Source organism: Stegodyphus dumicola, chromosome 4, assembly GCF_044657685.1.
Source record: "Stegodyphus dumicola isolate Sdum_Otavi_A_Nest chromosome 4, ASM4465768v1".
NCBI classification, from domain to species: Eukaryota; Metazoa; Arthropoda; class Arachnida; order Araneae; family Eresidae; genus Stegodyphus; species Stegodyphus dumicola.
This window is the reverse complement of record NC_140771.1, coordinates 250,898,652-250,919,777: the sequence shown is the minus strand read 5'-3', so window position 1 is coordinate 250,919,777 and position 21,126 is coordinate 250,898,652. Positions and strand designations below refer to the sequence as shown.

Here is a 21,126-nt window from a genome sequence, read left to right as displayed (position 1 = left end):
GTTCAGAGTACCTATAGTAACCTATAAATCCCTTTTCATTCAATTTTTCTGTGCGTACAGAAGGAAAATTTTAGGCACATCCACACCGGACACGCTGTGCGCAAAGGGTTAAATAATTGGTTTGATTGATTATGGCAAAACACTTGTTTCGTTGATTATGACAAAACACTTTCATTGATTATATTAAAACACTCGTTTCATTGATTATGGTAAAACACTATCTACCTGACGGAAAAAATTGCCTCTGTGGAAGACTTTCTTAGGGAAACTGGCGTGGCAGAAAGACGTTCCACATGAGAAAAATCACCGCATCCTAATACCCATTCACCGGGATTTGAAACCAGATCAAACTACAAGTGTTCAGCTGAAAGTTTTTTAGGGAAGCTGATTAATATCTACGTTTCACATGATGAAAACCACTATAGCCCCATGCCCATTCACCGGGATTTGAAAGCAGACCAAACTACTGGATTTCAGCGACTTTACTGCTCAATTCACTGCTGAGCTACAAATTAAATAAAGCATTTAAACATTTCCTTGCTCCTACAGAAATCTTCACCCGTGTTTTTAACCGCATTCTTAGAGCTTATTCAGCCTGTTTCAAATTATTCATTAATTTTTCTTAATGAGAACGGGGATGCCGAATTACGAAACGGAAGCTGCCTGCTTTATATGGCATGTGTTTCCCCCCTAGAAATAAGAAATATTGCCTAAGTCGAGAATTATGTAATTCCCACGAAATGAGGTAACATATTACTGAAGTATATGTGCTATGTAAATGCACTACCGGAAGACAGAGAATTACAGTGACCACAGAATTAATTTGTTTGTTTAGTACAGGGTTTCTTTAAACTGTGGGTCGCGAGACCTGCAGCAGGGGGGTCGCCAAAACTTTTAGCTGTTTTGATATTTCTTTAACTTATTATAATAATTTTAGTTACCAAATATTTTTACACAATGTATCTGAAAATTGATAAAAGATAAGACAATGCAAACAAAGAAAAAGACTAAAACGTTTCGACGCATTCTTTTTATAATATAAACGCTCATTTTCCTTGCTTTGCACGTTACGCTATCCTTTTGTCTGTTACTTATTTAAAATTTTCACAATGTTCTCTGTCTTAAAATTAGAAATTAAAGTTAATGACCTAAAATTGCAATAGCATATTACAGTACTAGTGAAAAAATTGGCAGTTTCTCTCACGCGTGTGTCGGATTTGCGCAATACTTACGGAGTCCCACAAAATTTTTGTAAATAACATGAGGTCCTGGGAGTCGCGAAAAAATCTCAATGGTAAAAGGGGGTTGCAACTGAAAAAAAGCTTAAAAAACCCTGGTTTCGTCGGTTATTTAAGAATACACGAGGGGTGTCTATATAGGAAGGGATTCGGATAATGGAGGACTTTCGTAGAAAAACTGATTGGCATTCGCGTTACACATTCTCAAAACAAGAATCTCGCATATAGCCAATCTGTTGGATGGATCTAAACCGGGATTGAATTACCAGCGTACAAAGGACTGATCCTTCCATCCCCTAGCGAGTGAGCGAGATATTCTACGGTCCTAAACTGTCGAAAAGGCAACTAGAACAAATGTGTTCGAAACAGTCGAAATGTATTTTTATACTTATGTTTCACACAAAGTAAGATATTAAAAGGAAAAGGAATAGTGGAAGTTTTTATTGCAATTAAACGTTAGTTGGTACATTATTTTTAAATATTATTACATACAAATTTCCAAATCATTTTGGTTGGCTCGTTATTTTTGCTTTAAATATAGAATGAATAGAGTTTAAAACCATCAAAAATACCTGCGACAGAATTCGAGCATTTAACATAATTTTTTTTTATTCCTCTCGCGTCCATTTAAACTTTTTCGAGAATAATCATGTTTCCCTCAAGCGAATGTTTGTGACGGACACGAATTAGATTTCAGTAATGGAATAAATAAAATATAAACTCTCAAGTGTCAGAGTTCTTTAAAATCCTAACTTAAATTCAATTTCCATCCGCTTTCTACTTAGCTACGTGCTGACATTCAGAATTTCTATTCCCTCTAATAGCCACTGAATTCGAGAGAAATAAAAATGACATTTGAATATAAAAAAGATTTATTTCAATTTCATTATTTTCATTTTTGCTTTAAAATACGGGTTTACTGAAGTATTTTCTCTTTTTATAAATGTCAAAAATCCTTAATGCAGTATGTATGCACTTCGTATTATCTTATGACGTATAAATCAGACATGGTTAATCTTCGAATTATGGCAACTTGGCGACTTTTTGGCGAAAATTTGGCGACCAACCCTGCTACAGCAACCTGCTAGTTGATTTTTGGACGCCATTTTGTTTTCACGAAGTAAAGGCATGGTTTTTTTTTTCCCTCAACATTTTTTCAAACAATCTGCTAGCCGAATTCCGCTTATGCTAGAACTTTTATGGAACAAAAGTGCTTAATCATGACGAAGATTAGGTACGAAATTGGAAAAAAGTGCAGAATCGCCCACTGCTTGCCGCGTTTTTAAGAATTGCACATACGCGGTATCCATGTACACGTCGACCTATTTTCACTTACAAAAGCATCCCAGAATTGCACAAAAATGGCATTGCGCACACTCTTGACTTTATCCATGTACACTGCTAAAGTCCTAGCTAGTAACCTTTATCGCCTTACCAAAATGTCGCCAAATTACCTGTTACCATATTCCAAAGATTAGCATCAGACATTTTTGTGAATTGTCTGATTATGGTTAAGAGACATAAAAGTGATGTTAGTTCAGCTTCATTTCCATTCCTAACTTTTCTTTGAATTTTTCGCATTAAGAATCCTCTAACTTTGTTTACGGATGACGTGAGCTAAGACCTCTTATTTTGAGCCTTTTAACGAAACTTGTTATATGCGAATAAAAGTGTCGCTGCTCGTAAGTGGAGATATAAACTGATTTTTCACTTAGCATTGTTAAAAAAAATAGTTATCACTGGCTTCTGCAAGAGGTAAAAGTTTACAATTGGGTGCCCCTTGTTTTTTGGCGATTTTTTTTGACGCCAAGATCGGCGCCAATAAGGCACAATTTCAAGATGGCTGCTACACAAAACCAAAATAAGAAGTCAAAGAATTGCACAAACTCTGTGTCCATGCGCACATCGATCTGTTTTCACTTGAAAAAACATCCTAGAATTTCACAAACTAAGCATTGCGCACTGCCTTAAATTTGTCCATGTACACATCAATATCTATTTTCATTTAAATAAAATCAGGAAGCTAAAGCAAAGTTAAAACTATCATGGTAACCAGAAGTGTGGTTTCATCGCCAAAAGTTTTAAAAAATTGTCGCTAATCGAAGGGGCACCCTATTCTACACAAGAGCCCTGCAAGATAATGTAAAAGCATCTGCGATTTGGTATTTCACCTGTTGCTCAAAGTCTTCCACCAGTACGATTCATTTGTTTTAGTACCGTCTTCAGCGCTGGAAAATTTCTTTTAGCAGTTTACTGTTTGATGATCGCATCCAAATCGACCTAGCTCCTTGCTATTTGCCATTTATGTTTGTAGGGCTCCTCACTTGTTTTGTCTGAGATGAACGTCGAGGAACTTAGCGAACTGTTTAGCACTTATCGCTGAGTTCAAATAACTAAAGAAGTAGACTCCAGAAGGGTTAAACTACCCTTTATTTCACTCAAATAAGAATAACTGTTGGTCCCCTTCTCGGGCTTACAACAAAGCCTCCCCTCAGTATTGAAATCGGAATAAGAAATAAGAAACTATAACTAGCCGAAGCTAAACACAGTTATCTTGTAAAGTATTTCTCTCACATCCCTAGCGTGCCTTCGTGGTGTAGTGGTTCTGCACGCTGGGCTGGTATTCCAGTGATCCGTGGTTCGATTCCCGGCGCAGGCGGTTGCATATTTTTCATCTTTTCTGCTTCCGAAAAATTCTACAGACTCTACAATCTAACGTAGTTTTCCCTTAATTTAAACTAGCGAGCGAATATCAAAAGGCACGTAATAATACGGCCGAGCGTAACAACATCAAAAGAGACTTAAACTGAAGGTAAACACGCATTATACTAAGGATTTCTAGCTGACTCTGTCGAAGTAAGGTAAACCTTTCTAAATACTTCTTCTCTTCTAACTCATTTGCAATCAACGCGGTTCTAAAACCTCATTCTGCTAGGGAGTTTTAAGTTCGAACAAGAATTGACCGAAAAGGTTTTCAAAATGAAAATATATGTTATAAAATTAAAATATACCTTATGTGTTAATTGATTCAGATATTGCTTCCATTGGGTTATGAGTAGTTATGTTGTATCATCAGCATCGATGCGGTACCAACACCACAAAATAAAAAAATATGATGTGTACACCACATGACTTCCTTGTACGGAATATTAAATTATATGCAGTTTTTCTTGCATTTCATTTAAACTTATTGGATTAAGTTAGAGCTACTTCGCCGACAGTGCATAACCCAACAATAGAATAAAAGCATTCTTTAAAATTCACTCTATTTGTTTACCATGGCGACACTCTGGCGCTAGGTTCACTTAACAGTATTATATTTCGTTCATATTATAACTCCGAATGCACAAAATTTATATCATTTAAAGAATAGAATTATCTAATCGTTGCCACATGTTCTATTCAGATACTGCAATAAAGCTAGAAGGATGTATAAAAGAAATTAAGCAAACAAAACAAAAAAAGAAACAGTTTTTCACAGACGATTGAGTATTTCTCATTCAATTAATTCAGTTCTTACCTCGCGAGAAGGCAAAAATACATAAAAACTCAAAATATCTATATTAAAAATTACGAAGTAAATCTTAAACACTTATTTCGTCGAAAAAATTCCAGAAAAGATTAAGCATGATTTAATTGGCAATTATAAATGAAGGCGTTATCTTTGTTGTTGCGAAGCTAAGTTTCTCTAGATTGGCAACAAATCCACTATTCTGCTGTTTCAAATGTAAACAAGCAATGGCCGCCATCAAAAACATTATTAGCGGCACTTAAACAAATTTAAAATTGTTGATAATTCTAAAAATATTGCATACAGATTTACTAAAGGCATGAAACCTTAACTGGAAGATAAGAACAACATAATTCAATCATTTATAAAACAAAAAATGTACAATTTTCAAACATAAAAGAGTAAAGAAACTGAGATCACTGAGTCGGCTAACTGAGCGGATATATATATAAATATATTTATATACGTTTGTTGCGGCCGATTGCTACCAAAATACAAAGTGCACATCTACATGTTATAGCAGTCCTATATACAAAATTTCGAAGTTCTGAGGCTACTCGTTTTTGAGTTGTGCGAGATACGTACGTACGCATTTACGTACATACGTTTGTAGAGACGCCACGAAAAATTCTCTTCAGAATTCATTTTAAAGCAGTTTTATAATTTTTTTGTAGGAAACGAGTCTTTTATTCTGCCCTTACGTACAGATATCACGCAAAAACATCGTTAAATTGCATTCGATAAGGGTCAAAATGGATATTTTCGTTGAAATATGCTGCCTGAAACTTTTCGCGATTACAATACTTCCTTTTTACTTCGCACAAGGAAGTAAAAAGCCAAAAATGTTTATAATTTAATAGGCCATAGAAGGAAGTCACGTGGTGCACACATTAGATATTTTGATGGTATTTTCTGCCTAAATTTTAGAGTCAACCTGAGAAATAGAATTTATTTTTAACGAAAAATGAAAATGAGCTATAAAAGAATAACTTGTGACCTAAGAACTGAAGAAACGCTCTACAAATATTAACTGTTACATTTTATCAGCAAATAAATTTAAAGAAAAGTCTGCCCTGGAAAATATTAACTACATTAATTACATTTTATTAACTATGTTAAAATTTTGTACATTTTTCGACAAGAACAATGCAGCAAAAATCAGACTTTCTTAAGGAATTTTTTTTAGTGTTATACACTGAGGTGATGTTAATAGAGAAAAATATTAATAATAAACAAAACAGAAAATTATAAATATATTGAAACGAGTTATGTTATGTCTTAAGTTAAATAGTTTATTTACAGAACAAAATTGATAGCTGTAGAGTTACATGGTTTTAAATTTTTACATTTGTAATTTTCGTTGTTAAATTTAATTTCTTAATTTTTATATTTCAGTAAGCATCAAATTTTGTTTCAGCTTTTAAACATAGATGAAAAAAGTTCTAACGGAATTTATTTGAGAAGACTATCACTATTAAAAGGAAGTAGATTTATAAGATTGCTTAAAAACATTGGTATTTAACATCACCATTACTGTCTCATAAGACTCAGTTTGTATAGAAGGGCAAACTTTCCCTAAAACTTGAAAATACGATCAAAAATTTAAGGCTGCAATTTCTGAAAGTTACATATTGAAAACATTAGAAAAGAAAATGTCGCAAAACCACATTTGCAAAGCTAAAACAGGAAATTGCTATAGCTTTTCTAATAATGGAAAGTTGCAAAGCCCATACGTCTTCTAAATCATTAATTTGTTTTCGCAGTGTTGATTTTATTACTTCTTTGTACGAAGTAAAGAAAGTGTTGTAATCACGATAAGTTCCGGGTACCATATTTAAACAGAAATATCCATTTTGAACGCTATCGAATGAAATTTAACGATTTTTTGCATGACATCTGTACGTACGGAGAATAAAAGATTCTTTTCCCTAAAAAAATTATAAATCTGATTTAAAACGGATTCAGAAGAGATATTTTTCGCGGCGTCTGTACGTACGTGTGTATTTCGTATAATACAAAAGCGTGTAGCCTCAAAACGTTGAAATTTTGTATGTAGGACTATTATAACATGCAGTTGTGCGCCTCCCTCTTTGCTAGCAATCTGCTGTACCGCAAAAACATATATACATATATATATATATATGTGTTATATACTCACTCTGTTACTCGGCTCGGTGAGCTCAGTTCTTTTTATTATGTCTTATGTTGGTTTTATCTTATGTTATTTTATCTTATCTTTATTTTATTTTTATCTTATCTTTATATTATTTTATCTTTATTTTATCTTATGTTGGTAAGTTGTGCATTTTTTCCTTTAAAAATGATTGAATTATGTTGTTCTTATGTTCCGGTTAAGATTTCATTGTCTTTAGCTAATCTGCATGCAATAGTTGTAGAATTATCAACAATTTAAAATTTCCATCAATTAGCTATAAAGTTGCACATATTTTGCAGAAATTTAACTTTCGGGTCGTTTATTCTCCCATCCATAACATTCCGAGTTCCATACTCAAGGACCCCATTCCGGATATGAATTCTTGGGGTATTTATAGGATTCCTTGCCAGTGTGGTTTAATTTACATTGGCCAAACTGAGAAAGCCCTAAAATTTTGCGTCAAGGAGCATGAGGCATATGTTAGAAAAAAGGAAACACAGAAGTCTTCTGTTGCTCAACATTTTTGGTCCGAAAATCACATTTTCAATTTTTCTGCTGCCAAAATTATTCAAAAAACATCTTTCCATTGGAGAACTGGATTTTCTAGAGTCATTTCACATTCAAAAAAATCTTTCTGTTCTAGTTAACGATACTAATTGCAATATATCTTTGCCTTCGGCCTTTAAAGAAATTGTTTTAGTTCTGGTTTCATTAACAGATGGCGCCACTAGCTTATTTACTGCCCAGGCTTTCTTATCTTATCTTATCTGATCATCGTATCCTATCTCGTTCATTTGCGCTTTTGAAGTTGACGATGGTGGTTCGGGAAAACCATCGAAACTAGTCCTGTGAAAATTTGAAATTATAACGCTGATTTTTGTTGTTTGACTTCTGAATTACTATTTGTTCGGCGTGTTATTGTGTAATTAATTTAAAAGTTGCTTAAGTTCGGCTAAGCCTAATTTGTTTTAGCATAGCAACCATAGTTGCTTCCATTTCAAACTTAGCAGAATAGTTAATTTGCCTTTCTGCACCTTCAGTGTCTTTTTGCCGAGTGGAAACTTTTAGGGAACTTTTAGTTTTGCGCACCGAAATATCTGCCTTGTCGCCCGCTGGGCGAATTCCTTGCTTTTACATAGAAACTGGAATTTTAACCCGTCGGAAGCCGCACCAAGAAAAGTTACTAGAGTGGGCGTGTGGGGTATCACATACCCCAATATTTAAAATCCGATAAAAATAGTTTTATTTAGTTTTAAAGCTGTTTTTCTTGTTCTCAAGTATTATAAATACGTGAATAATAATTGGGTTTCAAAAAATTAATTTTCAAAATAATCTTAGAGTTAAAATTAAGATAAAATAATAAAAAGATAAACATCATGCCTCTAAGTTTCGTTGCTTCTCTACACAATGCTTATTTTATTTCTTTACACTTTGAACGAAATACATTCATGTTTTCTTGGCACAGAATGTTTTTACATTTTAAACATTGCATTCACGTTCTTCTGTCCTTGGCGCGAAGACAAAAAATTTATCACATCTTTCATACTTTTTTGTTTTGCATTCAGTACGTCAGTTTCTCGTAAAGTATTAATCTCTAGTCTTTGTTCAATACTTTTTTTTCATTAATTGTAATGCTAAGTCCTTCAAAAACAGACTTATGTTTCTAGTTGGTGGATTAGCAGTTGAATGTAATATAATTCAAGCATTTATTACAGCAACATTCAGTGCAGGAAAGAAAATTACCTTTGGCCACCTCCTGTTTATTCTGGCAATTGAATAATTGGCTGACATTTTTTCATTCCCCATATCCACTACTCCTTTAGTCATATTATAAAAACATATAATTTCTGACGTTTTATTTTCTCCAATAGTATCATCTATAGTATGATCGTTGTATAATGTTGAAAGCATAAGAACAGTTTTTCCTGTTTTAGGAACATCAGGAATTAATGTTTTATCTTTTTCGAAACCAAAACAGTGTAGAAAATATTCCCAGTTTCATCTTCAGTTTCCGAAATGCAATCTTCATCGCTTTCAAATATTTCTAATAAATCTCACAAGCGTTGCATCTCCAATTCACAAGGAGTCATTCTGTTTACCATAATGCGGTTAGAAATTTTTAAGAATTTAATGTCAAGTACTTTAAAATCACTTGCGAGTAGAAATAGTTACTGTTACACTCTAGAAATAAATTTCTGAACTAAATATTCGGTCAGAAAAACACTTACGCGAACAGGCGCGTGGGGTGTGTCATACCCCAGTTCCAACAAAATACCGATAAATCTTTTTCTGAAACACACAGGCAAAGAAAAAGCGGTTCTGAAAGTCAACCACAACTAGAAACTCAGCTACTGAAAGCGGCACAGAATTTCAGTTTCACAAGTTAGGAATATTCCACTTTTATGTAAGTTTTGGGTATGATACACCCCACGCGCCTTCCCGCGGGTTAATTTTGAAAATTGTGTTTTTAATTGTTTTCACTCTATTTGGTGTTTTACGATTTTCTGTGTCTTTCAAATTTTAATGAAGGTATTTTGAGGTTTCTATGTAGTTTTGCTTTGCCGCGAAATGAGAACTGAATTAATTGAATGAGAAATCTGCCTCTATCTATCATTAGAGAATGAAAAATCTCTCTAATGAAATTCAAGGAAATACGTTTAAATTAAACACAGGAAAAAAACGCGTATAATTTAATATTCCATACAAAAACGTCATGTGGTGTACACATCAAATTTTTATTTGTTTCATCTTAATATACTTTCACAGTATTTTATTATAATGCGAATGTAGTTTTATGAGCTGCATAAGGAATAAAATACATGCTAACAGGTTGAATGCTAACGCAGACATTTCAATGATATTGCCGCATATGACGACAGTAAAGTAAATAAGCTATGGCAATCGTTTAATTTAACTGGGATGCTTAGGAAGGCATCCAATATTTCACGAGTGCATATTAAACCCATCCCAAGCATGAGATATCAACATTCAGTTCATCCATCACCAGTGATAGGTGTTTCGGCGCCCTCGTTTGTCCGGATGGCAACTGGCTGCTTGTTGCTTCCGGCAAGCGTTATTTACCTCGTTGTGTTCACTGGACGTCATCAGCGGATGCTTTCTCTGGGATTACAGTATGCCTGGGTTTATATTAAATGGACGCTCATCGATTTTTGAATTTTGGCTTAGAAGGGATTTCCTTCCATATATTACGCAATATCATAAATACATCAAGTAAGACAGTTTGAAAAATGAGCTATAAAATAAATAGTACATAAAAATTTTTGAAGTATATGTGACACTCGTTTAGATAATCGATTATGATTTTAGTTACATTTTTATTCACTGCTGAATACTGAATTATAGAGAAAAGTATACAAGTATAAATTTCAAAGAATCGATAGGCGTATTATTCATATGTAGATGTTAAATAATTTCTACATATAATAAAAGAAAGAGTCTGTGTGTGTGTGTGTGTGTTCGCCTAGGGTGTGAAACGAGTACCGAAATATGTATACACACCTTCTAACCGAGGACATTTGAAGAACCAAGGACATCCTCGGTTGGAAATAATGCCAGAATCGCAATCAGGGACCTCGGATCCATGTAGAAACCAATTATGAGCCAAATCTGAGCTATGTCCTCGGTATGAATAAAAGTAGTTTATTTCTGTGTAAAACTGTGTATGGGCTGTGTATCCTTGTGGTTTTCCCCATGTGTAACGTGTATACGAGCAAGTTTCCGTAAAAAAGTACTCTACGAAGGCATCCCTCCCCTTAGGAAGATAGCTCTCGAGTCTTTGCCGTAATCGCATAAACCCTGCCTAACTAGTTTCATTATAGACAGCTTCTCTAGGCTAATATCTAGATTTATTTTAATAAAAGCTACGGCAAACTACTACTTGAAATCTGATTGTATCTGCTTTGTAAGTACAGAGAAGAACATACTACGTGTAAACCGCAGCATTTTGTTGAAAGTTGCAAACTTGTGGCTAATTTGAATTCTTTTAATCGTGAAAATTAACGATAACATTTTTTCTACTAACGAAAAGTCTGCAGTTTTAAACTTCCGAATTTGTTAAAGAGCGAAACTTAATTAAATTATGCTCAAGCAGCATCAAAATTTTCTGAATATTTCATTAACTTCTGAGCTCTTTGTTGATCGCATCACAGCTTATCTTCGAATACGAGGACTGACGGCTGTCTTCTGTTAAGTAATTTAATGAAAAGTTTGCTTTTTAAAATTTCAATAACTTTAATGTAATGGGTTGCTGTATTATATCAAAAATATGGCAAGTATAAGTACTTTAAAGAGACTGCGTTGCTATCCAAAACACGTTTGATCACAGGCCGAATGAATACTATTAAAGAAAATTACTAGAATATTTTAATAGGTATCATTTTCTTACAAAATGTAATGCAAATATCGAAAGAAATGCTCAGGTAGTCTAAATTAATACTGCAAATAGAATATTTTTCCAGTTTTTGTGTTCACTTCCTACACAGGAGAGCTCCAACCTTTGGACTTAACTGTAAATGGCGAATTCAAGTGTTTGCTCAAGGATGCGTTTATTGACTGGTATTCTAATGAGCTTCAATTTCTAGAGGAAAACGAATCTGTGGACTTGTGAATATCACGACTAAAATCGATTCACGCTTCTTGGCTTGTGCGCGTATTTAACGATATTGAAGCCAAACATGAGATAATTTTGAATAGCTTCAAAGAAGCTGGTATAAATAGTATTCTAAGTAAATGAGCTGCCTTCTATTAGTTTTATTGTTTTATATTCGAGAAATATAGTTGTATATTATTCAAAAAATAATTATAAGAAAGAAAGTTGTGAAGAAAAAGCTTGTAACTGTGCAATAAATCATTAAATTTTGGGTAAGTGAAACATTTCTGATTTTTTATTATTATTTGAGGAAGAAAAAGAAAGGTATTTTGCGATGCTTAAATTTTCGCGATTACGACGGGCTCGCAAAAGTCGCGAAAATTAAAGCCTCTCGCGAAAATAAGGGCCTTACAGTAGTTAAAGAAAAGCGCTATAAAAGACTAGCAACAAAATTCATTTGTTGATTTTGTTCGCACAAAATTTTTCATTCTTATTAATAAATATGTTTAGGTGAACTCGGCAAAAGCAAAAATTATTTGCGATTAAAAATTTGCAGCAACTCTAAATATATATTTTTTAAAATTAATTCTCATAGGTAATACCTACACTGTTTACTATGATTACAGTTCAGTTTTCTAAATTCTGCCAAACTAATTTTTGATACAGACTTTTCCTGCATGGACGTTTTCGTAGTTTTCTCCATGTGTAACGTGTATATGAGCCAGTTTCTCTTAGAAAGTCCTCCACGAAGGCATTTTTCCCCTTAAGCAGATAGCCCTCGAGGCTTTGCCATAATCACACACACACGTACAGACTTTTCCTTGCAGTGAAGTAGGTTACATGTATGTGTGTATAATCAGTATCAAATAATTTGAATTTTTTTAATACATGTTATTAATTGAACCTTCGCAGGAGCTGAAATGGAAGCCTGTGGTGTACCAGTGGTGTGCGTTGTCGTCGAAGGAGGCTTGAATACCATAAGGACCGTTTTAGAATACGTAACAGACAACCCACCGGTTCCAGTCGTCATTTGCGATGGTAGCGGAAGAGCAGCGGACTTGCTCGCATTTGCCCATCGATACATGCATGATTACGAGTAAGTACATTTCAAGTTTATCTGTGTGCCTTATAAGTAATCCTACTTTCAGTTAACCACTAGCTAGTTACAGCTGTATTAAAAAAAAATGCATCTATGCGCGTTGGTAACTTTTATTTAATTTTTGCACAATTAACTGTCAGTAATATTTTAATTTTTAAGAGCAGTACCACAGATTAATAAAGCGTTGTTGTTGTTTTGTCCATGTATTTATGGAAGAATCGTTGCCAGAATCTTAAGGAGGTTGGACTTCTACAAGAGAGAGAATCCAGACGGTGGTCCGAGTGTCTCCTACCCCGCTTCCCTACCACCAAACCACACGAGACAACTTTCTGATCACCATATATTTAGAGTGGCCCCCATGCCACAGAGACATTATACATTTACAAACATCCATGCCTTCTCCAGTATTCTAATCCGGGTCCTGCCCACACACAGCACTTAACAGCCCCAAGCAACCAGGAGCCAGATTCTGGGTTCCAGAATCTACAAAGTAACAGTTGCCCAGCGGAAACTGAAAACAATAATTGACTACTGTACTAGCAATTACTCTTCTGACGTTGGAAGATAGTAGCCATAAAGTACAAACTTGAGTCGTGTCTAACACACATTAGGTTCTAACAATGCCATTTCTAAGCACAGTTCTCTTAGAAATAGACATCGCACCTTCAGTATGGCATTAACTCTTCTTGAAATGGTACATTTATTAACCTGAAGACAGATTACTTGCTCTGCGAAGCATAGCAGTATGCACATTAGAACTATATAAGCTAGTTCAATATGTCAGCAGCAGAGTATGCGATATGTATGTTCAACATGTAATTTTGCATTTATACTGTGCCAGGTTTTCAGACACCAAGTTTGAGCAGTATCTGAATGCTGTACTATATCTGTACATGTTTATATCTTTTATTAATGATTACCTAATTTATACTAAGGATCACGCGTACCTCAATGGCAAGCTTCATGTAAATTTTAACTATCGTGATAACGTATATTTTGTGTAGATGTATATATGAATAGAGTGAGAGTATGAATACTTTTATTTGTTTCGGAATATATATGTATGTAAGTGTGTATATATCTGTATCTGAGTTGGTATTTATATATATATGTTACGGTCAAACACCGAAATCTGGAGAATGTCGACTTTCACCGGTGAATTTCAACATTCACATAGTCTCTTGGTGTATGTCCGAAATATTTTCCAAATACTCTTATTTCTGACTTACACCTGTGAATGTCGACATTCACCATGTACTAATGGTGAATGTTGAACATATAATAATATTATATTTCCTTCTCTGTAATTCATTCGCGAAAAAACGCACCTGAGACTCAGAATAAGAACTTAAGAATATAAGAACTTAAAACACACAGTACATTCAAAATGAGAAAAGGAAAATAATAGAAGTTATAAACTTACCAAATTATGTGATTCAAATCTTATTTATTGCAACTACTTAAACTATTATGATACTTTGAATTGCACAAGAGGCCCTTGCTTTTATAACTTCATTTATTTGTGGAACACTTCCTTTTGGAATGGCAGCGTGTACATAGACTCCTTTCTTTTCGATCTACACCAGAGCATATCTGTGATTATCTGTGATTGAGCATATCTGTGATTATCTGTGATTATTCCGGTGGGGGTTTTTCCTAGAACCGATTCTAGCATATGCCAGTGTATATAGTATAGTGAGTATTTAAAATTTAGTATCTAATGTTCACTTTCTATCATCACTAAATAAAAAAAGGCAATTTATTTAGCTTTTTGTGTATAAATACCTGCAAATTCTCATTTATTCATATGTTTACGAATCTATTGTAATACATTGTATATACCAGTGGTCGCAAGCTCAAAGGTGCACAAGAGACAAATGCATGATCTGAAAGTAGCTAATAGGCCACAAATAAAACAAATCTGATTTGGATACCACGTGACTTTAAACGGCCTGTTAAATTCCACATATTTTTGCTTCATTTAATTTAGACATATTTCCTCGAAATTCATTAGCGATGTATTTCTGATTCGATTTATTCAGTTCTCCATGGCTAGGCAAAAAATACGTAAAAACTCAATGTATCTTCATTAAAAATTGTAAAATACAAAAGAAAACCTAAAATACCAAATACAGTTAAAAACCAGCTTAAAAAGATTTACAATTAAAATTACAGTTTGTGTGCAAAAACAAACCCTTCCCCGTCGCAGGAACAAAAATTTTTTGGTGTACAAAATTAATACCATACTTTTAGTCCCACTTGGCAAAAAAGGCACTGAAATTGATGCACAAACTGACTTAATTCACTATACTATACTACTGCGATTTTCAAGTGTAAACAAGTGGCGGCTTCGTTAGGCTTAGTACCACTTAAAGAACTTTTAAATTGTTGATCAATTTTTTGGTGTACAAAATTAATACCATACTTTTAGTCCCACTTGGCAAAAAAGGCACTGAAATTGATGCACAAACTGACTTAATTCACTATACTATACTACTGCGATTTTCAAGTGTAAACAAGTGGCGGCTTCGTTAGGCTTAGTACCACTTAAAGAACTTTTAAATTGTTGATCAATTTTTTGGTGTACAAAATTAATACCATACTTTTAGTCCCACTTGGCAAAAAAGGCACTGAAATTGATGCACAAACTGACTTAATTCACTATACTATACTACTGCGATTTTCAAGTGTAAACAAGTGGCGGCTTCGTTAGGCTTAGTACCACTTAAAGAACTTTTAAATTGTTGATCAATTTTTTGGTGTACAAAATTAATACCATACTTTTAGTCCCACTTGGCAAAAAAGGCACTGAAATTGATGCACAAACTGACTTAATTCACTATACTATACTACTGCGATTTTCAAGTGTAAACAAGTGGCGGCTTCGTTAGGCTTAGTACCACTTAAAGAACTTTTAAATTGTTGATCAATTCTTCTACAGCCATTACAAGCAGATTAACTGAAGGCTTAAAATACTTAATTGGACCATAAGAACAACATAATTCAATCAAATTTAAAGTAAAAAATGCATAGTGCAGAGTGAGTATATATATATATGTTTGGTGCCACGTAATTCAGTTAAAAGGGGATGTGCATAACTACATGTTATAGTCCCATGTACAAAATTTCGACGACTTAGCTATAAATTATCTTTGAACACTCACAATTCATCCCTCACAAAAGATAGAAGAATAAAAAAACTGAAAGCTTGATTTTACATTACGCCCAAAGAGGCATTTGTTAACGTTTTGCGTATTTATTTATTAAATGTCATGTTTTTCGCACTTAAACCATAAAATTCAGTTCAACAGAATTATCACAAAAGAATTTTAAAATGAGCATATCTTTAGAATTTCCGATACACAGTCTCGCGGCGCTGGAGATAAAAATGTTTTTTTTTTTTTTCCTTTTCGGACAGTGTTGCCATTGCTCGCTCTGAAACCGTTGAGTTTGTTAACGAAAAATTAGGTTTACAAATTATGAAATAGATAATAAAACAAGTTCCAAATTTGGGCTTCTAGATGTCCGTATTCGGGTGAAAATGTACATTATTCAAAATTGGATGGCTCTAGGTACCGTTATTTTATCATAATGCGAGAAACATACATACATTTCTGGAGATTCTTCATTATTTCATTTCTTTAAATATAACACAGGGCTCTAATATTTGGTGGCAACAATTTGAAAAGTGAACCGACATTTGAACGCAAAATGAGAAAATGAAATTAATAGTTCTTCTGGGCAAATTGCTCCTTTGGACTAAAAAAACAGCACTGGATGTAGTAGTATTTATACTTCTGAAAGGAAAAACTCAACATTAATATATTTGTTTTTCAAACGGAGATTTCCTTGTTTGTAATATGCTTAAATTTTATAATTATTTACATTCCTCAAAGGAGTTCTCATATAAAAGTGAAGGAAAAAATGAGATCATATTTAAGATAATAGCAAGCCATTGTATGCTATCCCATTCATAATTTAATTATTGTATTTTAATACGAAATAATTATTAAACTAGTATTTAGTTAAATTTTTAATGGTTCTAAAATCATTTAACCATCGGCTGGATCAAAACTTTGAAACATACGGCTTTTACTAGAGTTTCTACTATAAGTAAAACAAAGTGTGAAAACTGAAAACAAGTAGAAATTGCCGTTTATCAAATGTTATATCTCTGATTTTAGTGCGTTCTGTTAATGACTTATAGCTCTCTTTCATACGTGCATCTTGAAATATGCCCAAATTAAACCAGTATTCCAAATACAAAGAGTCCAAATACAAATTAGGCAGCGGATTTTGTAACCAAGAAATTACCATTTTTCATAAAATTTGGGGGATTTTAGGGATACTGACAGCAGATTCGTTGCCATTTGAAAGGATAATTTCAATATTACCACTATTCAAAAACTTTTCTCTTGAAATATGCCCATATTAAACCAGTATTCCGAAGATAGAGCCCAAATAGAAAATGGCAGCGAATTTTGTAACTAAGAAATTACCATTTTTCATGGCATTTTGGGGACCATACCAGATTCGAAGCTAGTTGGAGGGATAATTTTCGATATTAGTACTATTCAAAAGCATCTGTAATAAAAACAAAGTATTATTATGTAAATTTAATTGTGAAAAAGCAGTGTTGTCATGTAAGCTGAATAGCAAATGCGTGCTATTACCACGCAAATTGCATTCCAGTTTTCCTATGCGTTCTTTTTTGCATCGAAAACTTCCTATTCTATGTTAAACGGCATAAACGGAATCAAAAATTCATCTTATTGTCTTATTGTTCCCTGCGACATACCTACCAAAAAATAAAACAAAATTCTGCGAAACAGAATTTTATTTATTTATATTTCGAATTCGCATCGTAAGCTACAACGCTCAGCATTTAAATTCTGAATAATGTATGGTAATAAATATTCTTATTTATTATCCTCCAAATGCATTTTATTTATCTAAGTACAGCTGCAGTAATAAAACATGGGCAGAAAATGCTCTAGCAATATATTTCTTACGAAAACAATAAACAGAACGCAAGATATAAAGGATAGCTCAAACTATACGATTCAAAGTGAAAGAAAATAAATTCTTAGCATTTGAGAAAGATAAACTATTTTCTCCAGTAAATATATATTTATTGGATTATCACTTTATCGACGTAAGTATAGAATCATCTAAATGAGGTCATTTTTCGTTAATAGTTATTCTGATCTCCCATCTTGATGTTTATTTTATTCGAAATTCTAGCATTTTCTACCCTTCGCCGGAAAGAACTCTTCATTTAATACTAACTAAATGAAATGAAATTCATGAAACTATTTTCTTTTCAGTGCATACTGCAAGGATAATTTTCATAAAAAAAACTCTTATTGGAAAATTGAACATTTTATTTGAGTTCCGGATTTATTATGACTTTCATGATTAGGAATGTTTTATTTAGTTAGGTATAAGTACGAGGGCTATTTTTTTTCAACCTCCGAGGGGCTATAAAAAAACCACGGGTGAATATACAAAAACGATTTTATTACCAAAAGTAATGTACAATGCAGGTTATGTCTCTACATGATCACCTTGACGATTGAGGCATTTGTCATATGTATGTGAACAAGCTTTGCAGTACCCTCTTCATTAAAATGTCCCCGCCAATGATTGGAAGTGAGTTGTGACTGTTTCTTTCAGCTCCACGTCATTTTGGAGGCGCTACCCGCCAAGCCACAGCTTCAGTTCAGGGAACAGATGAAAGTCACTCGGCGCTAGGTCGGGACATTATGGTGGATGTTACAAAATGTCCCATTGAACTGCTGAAGGAGCCGTTGGGTTACAGGAGCGCAGTGAGGACGGGCATTGTCGTGCGTCAGAACAATTCCAGAAGTCAGCATGCCTCTTCGTTTGTTTTGAATAGCTCTCCGTAAACGTCGCAAAGTTTCACAATATGAATCTGCTTTAATTGTTGTTCCAGGCTGCATAAACTCCATAAGCAACACACCTTTTTGGTCCCGAAAAACAGTTGCCATAACCTAAAAGTTGTTAAAGGTTCGTTTGAATTTTGTGGGTCTCTTTGGAGAATTTGTGTGCCTCCATAGTTGTGATTGTCGTTTCGTTTTGGGCGTGTCATATTGAACCCATGTCTCATCACCTGTCACAATGGATTTCAAAAACTCTTCTCCGTCAGTACTGTAACGGTCAAGAAACTCAAACGCTGCAACCATCCTGCGAGTTTTGTGGTCGTCAATCAACATCGGTGGGACCCAGCTGGCGCAAACTTTTCTGTAGCGCAACTGTTCAGTGACGATAGAGTACAGGGAAGATCTTGAAACTTCCGGAAATTTCATCGATAATTCACCTATGGTGAACCTTTATTTTGCTTAACCGCTTGGTCAACTCGTTGAACAATGTCGTCTGTAGCGACAGACTTGCGTCCTTGATCCCCTTTATCATGCACATCAGTTCGGCTCGGCCATCTTTAAACTTTCGACACCATTCACAAACAACGCCATCACTCATAAAGCTGTTTCCATACACTAGACTCATTCTTCGATGAATTTCCGCTGCACTCTGCCTGCAAGAAACTAATAACAGCTCGCCATTCACACTTGGCGGGAGATTCTATAGCGACAGCCATGTTTATGTGACTACAGCTCAACAGAAAATGGCGTGTTGAATCGTTGAATATGCCAGTGACAGAGCGTGGGGAGTGGGAGATGCGCTGTCGCCTACTATGCACACCAACCACCTGCCGCATACCTGGTCATCATACTGTGCGATCGGAGGTTGAAAAAAAAACAACCTACACATATTTTGATACATATGTGTGTTTTAATGCAAATGTTACCGCTCAAGTGTGAAAGTCGTTTATATGCACATTACCTAGCTAATCTGCTTCGCTGAGCTCTGGTAGTTCGGTCCGAGGTTTGAATCCGGCGAATTTGCTGGATACATGGGCTTTCTCGTAGTTTTCCCCATGTGTTACACGTATATAGACTATTTTCCCTTAAAAAGTCCTCCACGAAGGTATTCCTTTCCTTAGACAGATAGCCCCCTCTCGAGGCTTTGCCGTAATTACATAGACCTAAAAAAAGACATACCTAATCTGATTTACTGATTTACAAATCAGTTTAACTGATTTATAAATTAGTATTTGTAATCAGTTTAACTGATTTGTTCCGTTAAAGTGAGGAATCAAGAGTTTTCCCCATTTTATCTAGGTAATGTAGACTGCAGAATCAAGAGTTTTCCCTGTTTTATATAGGTAATATGCACTGCAGAATCAAGAGTTTTTCTCCATTTTATCTAGGTAGTGTGCACTGCGGAAGCAAGTGTTTTCCCCATTTTATCTAGGTAATGTGCACTGGTCTGGTATGGTATGGTATGGTAGGAATGTAGCGAGACACCCAATGTTTACTATAAGTAATGTAGGTGTAGTCCCACCACACTTCGGGGCCCACCAGCGGCCGAGCGGTAAAGTCGCTGAACACTGGTAGTTCGGTCCGAGGTTCGAATCCCGCGAACGGGCTGGCTGCATGGGTGTTTTCGTGGTTTTCCCCATGTGTAACGTGCATACGAGCCAGTTTCCCTTAGAAAGTCCTCCACGAAGGCATTCCTCCCCTTAGGCAGATAGCCCTCGAGGCTTTGCCGTAATTAAATAACCTAACCTAACCTAACCCACCACACTTCGATCTAGAGAATGCCCAAAAGATCACTGCGCTCATCCAGCTGTCGTGCCTCGAAACATTTGTTTCACCTCAAACCGAAAATCCCGAGACCGCCCGTGAGTCCCGGGACTCCCAAAAAAGACTCAGATCATTTATTTATATAAAATATATATATATAAATGTACATAATATTTAACACGAGGTGCCATCGCACTTACATGCTTTGGATACATATCTAGTTTCGACTTGTACAATTTGGTCTTCATGGTAGCAATACACATGTATTAAGCATAATACAATTGATACAATTACTACAATACAATTTTGACTAATTATCAATAGATGGTATAATTTTGAGAATTTAAATTTATTACTACATTACTTAAATGAATAGTGGAATTTAATATTTCACTAATTCAATATATAATGCAATGTATAATGCAGTTTAATTTAGTATAGTAATTCAATATATATATATTCAAATATAGCACTGTTTTTACATATTCAATAGATCAGTGATTATATAGTTCATTGATCCTAATAGTTCCTAATAGTTTATAACTGTAATAGTTCATAAAAGTTCAAAGTAATATATTGGCATACAGTTCGCAAATAGTTCGTTGCTGTATAGTTCATATATAGTTTGTATATAGTTCATAATAGTACATTTATAGGATATTGGGAAATAATTCTTAGTAGTTCATAATAGTTTATTGGCAAAATTAGTAGTGTTATAAAAAAAAGAATAATTATAATAGTTCATTGACGTTTAGTTCTTATAAGTTAGTGTTTAATATAGTTCTTAATAGTTAATAATAAATAATTCCATAATTAGGTAAACGCTTCCCAGTTGTTAGTATTTTGT

The 21,126-nt window shown here is 34.4% G+C and overlaps 1 protein-coding gene across 1 annotated transcript in view; it reads left to right on the top strand.

Moving 5' to 3' along the window:
* Trpm (transient receptor potential cation channel, subfamily M) overlaps positions 1 to 21,126 on the top strand; it is a 1,045,900-nt gene that overhangs the window by 828,772 nt on the left and 196,002 nt on the right. The window contains exon 7 of the mRNA XM_085816215.1: positions 12,426 to 12,609. Coding sequence (XP_085672341.1) covers positions 12,426 to 12,609 — 184 coding nt within the window. The remainder of the gene's footprint in view (positions 1 to 12,425; positions 12,610 to 21,126) is intronic.